This window comes from Lycium ferocissimum, chromosome 1, assembly GCF_029784015.1.
Source record: "Lycium ferocissimum isolate CSIRO_LF1 chromosome 1, AGI_CSIRO_Lferr_CH_V1, whole genome shotgun sequence".
In the NCBI taxonomy this organism is placed as follows: Eukaryota; Viridiplantae; Streptophyta; class Magnoliopsida; order Solanales; family Solanaceae; genus Lycium; species Lycium ferocissimum.
This window is the reverse complement of record NC_081342.1, coordinates 23,259,513-23,266,057: the sequence shown is the minus strand read 5'-3', so window position 1 is coordinate 23,266,057 and position 6,545 is coordinate 23,259,513. Positions and strand designations below refer to the sequence as shown.

Genomic DNA, 6,545 nt, shown 5'->3' with positions numbered 1-6,545 from the left:
AGGAGTGAAATGAAAATTTTGCTTTATATATTGAGAATATAGTGTTTGAAATTTAATTATTATACAGTAAAAAAGTGTAACATAAAATTATATTTCTTTAATTAAGATATCTATTTTTATATCTTGAGCCCGAGCTTAGCACGTGGAATTAATTACTACTACATATAAGGGAGGGAGGTGGATCCGGTCCAGTATTCTCCAATGCAGTACTTGATGTGGGACACATGTACAAAAAAGTTTTAATGGTTTCGATTCAGTTTGTAATGATTATTATTAAGGAAAAAGGGTCAAATATACCCTTGAACTTTGCGAAAATGTCTAGATATACCCCTCGTTAAAACTTTGGCTCACCTATACCGCTACCGTCCAAGTTTTGGCAAAAATATACCCTCATGGACGTTAAGTGTGTGACTGGATTTTATAAAATCATTTTTTTTAAAAATCGCCACATGGCAATTAAATTGCCACATCTACTCATTGTACCAGACCCCTCCCTACCCGACCCATCTGCTAAACCGGACCCATCCCTTCCCCTTCTAACCCATCAACTAAGCCCTAATCGTATAACTCCACCATTCCAAAAAATTAACTTTCTAGCGCCGCTAGGGTTTCGTTGGTGGAGATCTTCGATTTCAAGTACAAGTTTTATCATTTTCTATGCTACATACCGATTTATCAGTCAATGTAAGTCTATATCTTCATTTATTTACGCTTTTTAGATATGTTAGGATTATGTGGGGATTTTGTTATGTATGCCAAAATCGAATGAAATATGTTATTTAGCTTTTTTATGCCTTTGTATGGTTTGTATTTGTTGTATATGTGTGATCCCGTGATGTTGGTAGTTTTTCAAGGTTTGGTTGTGGCTGCCATAAATGAATGAAGTCCATTATTTAATGTTAAAGATTATGCTCTCTATGCCTTTGTAGGGTCTGTTCTTTCCCTTGTTTTTGGGTGGTCCTGATATGATGTTAGTATTTTAGGGTGTTGTTTATTCCATTTGTGTAGCTTTCAATGCGTTTGTTCTGATGTGGTCCCTCTCTTTTTGTTGTGTATTTACTTTTTCCTTTATGTTAATTTGAAGGATGATTGATGATGTTGGTATTGTGTTCAATTATGGGGGTAGTTGGGTCTTTTCACCTGAGTTGGTATACATTAAAAAACTGGTGCACTTGTGGCTTTCTTTTGACCCTGATTTGCTGAGTCATAAGGATGTATGTGATGAGTTTACTTCCAAGCTAGGGTTTTCTCAAGTTAAACAATTGCTAGTGACTAGGCCCTCTGGTAAGTATTATATAGTTGATGGGGATGATGGTATTAGGGCCATCCTTAGCCTAGTGTGTGAGGAATATAAAGTCATCAACTTCTTTGCTGTGTTAGAGGGTGAAGAGACAGTCTTTGCTCAACAGGTCACACACCATACTGAAACTTACCTTGTAGATGTGGGGGTTGGGACAGACTGTGAACATAGTCTTGGTTCTGTTGATGAATGGGATCTCTCTGAGGATAAGGAGTATGATTTTGAGGGACTATAGGCTATTAACAAGGAAATAGTAAGGTTAGTAGGTGATAGGTTGGAAAACTGCAATGAGTTGGAAGTTGGCATGTCATTTAAGGACATGGAAGAAGGCAGGCAGGTTGTGAACTATTATGCATTAGCTAACAAAAGGGCTTTGACAATAATTAAGGCTGATACTAGTAGAACTAGGTATCATTGTGAAGAGGGGTGTCCTTTTAGGTGTTTGATTTCAGAAGATGCTAAAAGTAAAGGGTTCATGATCAAAACTTTGATCAAACAACACACATGTGATGAGGCCTTTTTGAATCCTAGGGTTGATGCAACCACTTTGGCTCAATATTTTAAGAACAAGCTTCAAAATAACCCTAAGTACAAGGTCAAAGACATGAGAGGAGAGCTTGAAACTAGTTTAAAATTGAATGTGTCCCAATCCAATTTTTAAAAGGGCTAATTATATGATTCTTGAGAAGTTGGAGGGTAGTTTTATAGATGACTACAACAAGCTTGAGGCCTATGGGCAAGAGCTTAGACAGTCTAATCCCGAAAGTGATGTAGTGATAAATATCTCCAAAGATGCTCTAGAAGAAGGAAAAAGGAAATCCTTGAGGATGTACTTGTGCTTTAATGCTTTGAAGAAAGGCTGGAAATCTGGATTGAGGCCACTAATTGGCCTTGATGGTACATTCTTGAAAGGTAGAGTTAAGGGCATCTTGTTGGTTGCACTTGGACAAGATTCTATGAACCATTTCTTTCCATTAGCTTGGGCAATAGTGGACAAAGAAACCAGCAGGACATGGAGCTGGTTTTGTGAGCTACTGAAGAGGTCCTTGGACCTTAAAGAAGGTATTGGGATCACATTCATTTCAGATATGCAAAAGGTATGCTTCTTTGTTTTTGAATTTCAAATTCCAGTTTTATTTTCAGATTTTGATTTTATTTTGAGATTTTGATCAGTAGTTCAGATTCAGATTTTATTTTCAGATTTTGATTTTATTTTCAAATTCAGATTTTATTTTCGATTATTTTTATTTTGATTCTAATTTTATTTTTCGATTTTGATTTTGATCAACAGTTCAGATTCTGATTTTATTTTCAGATTCAAATTCTGATTTTTTTCAGTAGTTGATTTTATTCACAGTTCTTATTCTGATTTTATTTTCAGATTCTGATTTTATTTTCAAATTGTGATTTTGTTTGTTCTTTCATTATGGTTTTGTTCTTTCATTGTTACAGGGATTGGTAGATGCTATTGACAAAATTCTGCCTGAAGCTAATCACAGGTTTTGTGTAAGGCATATTGAGAGTAATTGGTGAAAAAAATGGAGGAGTGGTCAAATGAGGAAACTTATTTGGTGGTGTGCATGGAGTACATATGATGAAGTGGAAAATTTATTAGAAGAGGCTGCAAGGGACTTATTGAAATATCCACCAAAGGCATGGTGCAGGGCTTATTTGGACACTCAATGTAAGAACATGATGGTTGATAACAACTTCACTGAGTCATTCAATTCCTGGATCCTTGAGGCTAGAAAAAAGCCAATAATCCAGATGTTAGAGGACATAAGGGTTAAAGTGATGGAGATGCTATGGGTCAAGGGAAACAACTTAAGGACTTGGACTACTGATGTTAGTCCAGCTTGCATGAAGATGTACAGTAACTTCAGGGCTACATCATATAGTTGTAGGGTGGAATTCAATGGAGATTGGGGGTATGAAGTGTCTGAAGGTGAAGATAGACACATTATCAATCTGGAGCAAAAAAAAAAATGCACCTGCAGACTTTGGGATTTATCAGGTATTCATTGCCCTCATGCTATCAAAGCATTGATGCACAAGAAATTGGATCTTGTGATTGAAATCCATTGGTGGTATAGTAAGGAGTCTTACATGCTAACTTACAAACACAATATATAACCTGTAAGAGGTCAAAGCTTCTGGAAAGTTGAAGCTTCACATGCACTGTTGCCTTCTGATATGGTGAAACAAGTTGGCAGACCTAAAGAGAAGAGGAATATGGAAATAGATGAGGCAAGAAAGAGGAAAGGTGAGTGGTCCCAATCTAGAAAGGGCACTCAAATGACATATGGTAACTGTGGTGAACCAAACCATAATGCAAGGGGTTATTACAGGGTAAACAATAAATTCTTTACTTTCAATTTTAGTTTTCAGTTTGTTTATCACCATAATTATTGACAACATTTTTTTTGTAGGACAAGTCTACTGGGAAGGGGTCAAACTCAAGGAAAGGAAAAAGGCCAATGAATGGCAATTCACAGTCAACATCAGTTGGGGATGCAGATGAGAATGAAACTGCTACACAACAGTCTGTTGTCCAAGCTACAACACAAGAGTTTGAACCATATGGTCTTGATGTTGGCATTGAAGAAGACCCAACCCTAAGGCCAATGGTTATTTCTGAATCACGAAAGGAGTGAGAAGTTGAAGATGAGAAGTGTTCCATCTGGTATAAGACAAATCAAGTTTACAGGAGATCACACTGGTGTTTCAGTTCCTACTAATCTTCCTTACTCTCCAGTTAAGATAACTTGGAATGGAAAAGAAGCATGCTCTTCTAGACAATTGAAGACGGTTGCAAAAAACAAGAAAAGGCTCAAAATGATGGGAGTTAAGGGCAAGGGAACCCCTGCACCTGATGATGACTTTGTGTGATTGTTCAATATTTTCTATGTTAGTTTTTGTCTTAATCCTCTGGTGGTTAATTACATTTGGTTGACAAACAATATGGTTTTAACCTTTTTTTTGGTTGGTTAAGCACCAGATGATTTAATGGCATTAATGACACCTTCTTTTGGTTGTGTTTATGTTAGATGTATTATGGTTGTGCTAATGTTGAATGACAATGCTGTTTTTAGTTGAAAAGATTGCTTTTTTAATGGTCTGTTTCAGTTAGAATAGCAATGAATGGTCTGTTAGAATCCATTCAGTTGTAATGTCTAAGCTTTTGTGTTACAGGAACAGCTGAATGGTCTATTGTGTTTTGATAAAATTTTGAGCTGATATGGTTATGTATTGTGTTGAATGTTTGTTATACTTAAATGGGTTGTTTGTTATACTTAATGGGTTTCTGTATTTTTTGGAATTCTAGTGAAATCCACCTAAATAATAGTGTATGTTGATGTTAACTTTAGGCCCTTTAAAATGGAAGTGAATTCTTGATTAACTTTTTTCTGGGTGTTTGTCAAATTTCCATCTTGTTGTGTTGGACTAAAGTGTTACTTGCATCAATAGTGTATGTTATTTTGTGTTTTCTTGAATGTACACACTTTGCCTAGTTGATCATTAGTTGAAAAAATGGAGTCTTTTTCTGTGTATGTGTGTGTATATCTTGACTGAAATAGCAAAAATAGCAATGCAATACGTGGCTGCACTTAGATGTGGTAGTGGAATAGAGGATGAGAGTCTGAAAACAATCCCATCTGATTTTAGAAGCCTTTAGTAATGCTAAAACGTTAAGAAATGACAACTCAAGTCGATTTGTAAGTAGTTTTCTTTTAACCGGAACTAGTCTTACAACTGCACTTTGACACAAACTACTTTGTTTGTAGTTTGTATATAGAAATGAAATGATGGAAGCAAATTGAACAACTACAATTATAACCGCATTCAAATTGACACAACTTCTAACACAGACAACTACAATTTGACACAGTTTTTACAATTGCATTCGAAACAACTACTAACACAAACATATCGTTAACGAGATTACAACTGCCACATTGAAATTGAAAAGGAAAACGACATCTATTTCATCACCCAAGATGTGATGAACCCAGCAAAATAGCACCACGACATAGCTATCACAATCCACAATTTCAGCACTTTTTCCGTCGATTTTTTCATCCCATCATGAACATCCGCCAATGGCTTATTAACAACTTCTTTGTCGACAACAATCTCTTCATTATTGACACTAAACTCCTCACCATTGGAGACACTAATTTCATCTTCTTCACCACATTTTTCTTCAATATCAGATGCCAAAAACTTTTCTAGATCAGTCTCGAAAGATTTCTTTTCACGTTTAAGACTACCATTTTCCTTCTTCAAATTGTGGATGAGATCACCAACTCTAGGATGGAGCGGCTCATCAATCCATTTTCAAAAACCACATTTAAAACCCTGCATAAAAAATCAACATGAAATCAGCAATGGTGAAAAATTAGAAATTGATGGAATTGTGTAATGTAACATACATCAGGTCTACCACACCTATAAAAGCGTCTCCCAGCATTCACAGGAGTGAAAGCCGTGAAAATCCTCGCTGCAATATCATAGTTACAATTCATCCTCGATCCATTAGACGCACTCGAATTCTGGCTCATTTTTGTTGAAAACTGAATTGTGGTCCCCGACAAGCACTTGAAAAGGAAATCAATGGGGGTAATCTTAGTTGGTAGAGAGAGAAGAGAAGCTTGGCACTGGAAAGATAATATTTTTGGAATGGTGGAGTTATACCATTAGGGCTTAGTCGATGGGTTAAAAGGGGAAGGGGTGGGTCGGGTTTACCAGATGGGTCGGGTAGGGAGGGGTCGGGTTTTAATTGCCATGTGGCAATTAAAAAAAGAAAAGAAAATAATTTTATAAAATCCAGTCACACACTTAACGTCCATGAGGGTATATTTGTGCCAAAACTTGGACGGTAGGGGTATAGGTGAGCCAAAGTTTTAACGAGGGGTATACCTAGACATTTTCCAAAGTTCAGGGGTATATTTCACCCTTTTCCCTATTTTTATCTAAGTTTATAATTAAAAAAATAGACCCAACGATACTTGTTCATTCTCTGGTTTTTCTTCATTTTTATTTTACTCTCTCCAAAGTCTGTCTTCTTTCTTCTTCTAGCAGTTACAATTTCACAAAGGGCTTAAGTTTAAGAGAGTTAACCTTCTTGATTTTACTTGGTAAAGAAGCACAAGCCATCAACCCGATATAATTATTATGGGAAAAAACAGTTCCTTCACCACCAGTGATCCAAAAACTCTAGTAAAAATGATTTTCCAAAAGGAAT

At 36.2% G+C, this 6,545-nt stretch overlaps 2 protein-coding genes and 1 long non-coding RNA gene across 5 annotated transcripts; 2 read left to right on the top strand and 1 right to left on the bottom strand.

Moving 5' to 3' along the window:
- The first annotated feature begins 488 nt into the window (after positions 1-488).
- Positions 489-2,897, top strand: LOC132052612 (uncharacterized). 3 transcript variants are annotated; one of them, XM_059444246.1, is made up of 4 exons: positions 489-1,018; positions 1,085-1,558; positions 1,872-2,397; positions 2,753-2,897. In XM_059444246.1, exons 3-4 carry the CDS (start codon positions 1,939-1,941, stop codon positions 2,831-2,833), a joined length of 540 nt encoding a protein of 179 aa, XP_059300229.1. In that variant the 5' UTR covers positions 489-1,018; positions 1,085-1,558; positions 1,872-1,938; the 3' UTR covers positions 2,834-2,897. The 3 variants fall into 3 exon arrangements, with proteins under 3 accessions (XP_059300229.1, XP_059300220.1, XP_059300213.1); XM_059444237.1 differs by having other exon boundaries at positions 489-684; positions 1,085-2,397; XM_059444230.1 differs by having other exon boundaries at positions 1,085-2,397.
- An 8-nt stretch (positions 2,898-2,905) lies between these two features.
- LOC132052631 (uncharacterized) lies at positions 2,906-4,349 on the top strand. Its single transcript, XM_059444258.1, has 2 exons — positions 2,906-3,649; positions 3,730-4,349. Exons 1-2 carry the CDS (start codon positions 3,494-3,496, stop codon positions 3,952-3,954), a joined length of 381 nt encoding a protein of 126 aa, XP_059300241.1. The 5' UTR covers positions 2,906-3,493; the 3' UTR covers positions 3,955-4,349.
- Positions 4,350-5,009: 660 nt separating this feature from the next.
- LOC132029528 (uncharacterized) lies at positions 5,010-6,303 on the bottom strand. The gene is made up of 2 exons (XR_009407853.1): positions 5,734-6,303; positions 5,010-5,659 (listed from the first exon to the last, which is right to left on the bottom strand). It is a non-coding gene; the product is annotated as an uncharacterized LOC132029528 (long non-coding RNA).
- Positions 6,304-6,545: the final 242 nt, after the last annotated feature.

Excerpts from the sequence above, each read along its gene's own strand:
- LOC132052612 (XM_059444237.1), top strand. The coding sequence starts at position 1,939 with ATGTGTCCCAATCCAATTTTTAAAAGGGCTAATTATATGATTCTTGAG. Across the intron at positions 2,398-2,752 it reads TCATTTCAGATATGCAAAAG|GGATTGGTAGATGCTATTGA; the intron begins GTATGCTTCTTT and ends TCATTGTTACAG.
- LOC132052631 (XM_059444258.1), top strand. The coding sequence starts at position 3,494 with ATGGTGAAACAAGTTGGCAGACCTAAAGAGAAGAGGAATATGGAAATA. Across the intron at positions 3,650-3,729 it reads ATGCAAGGGGTTATTACAGG|GACAAGTCTACTGGGAAGGG; the intron begins GTAAACAATAAA and ends TTTTTTTTGTAG.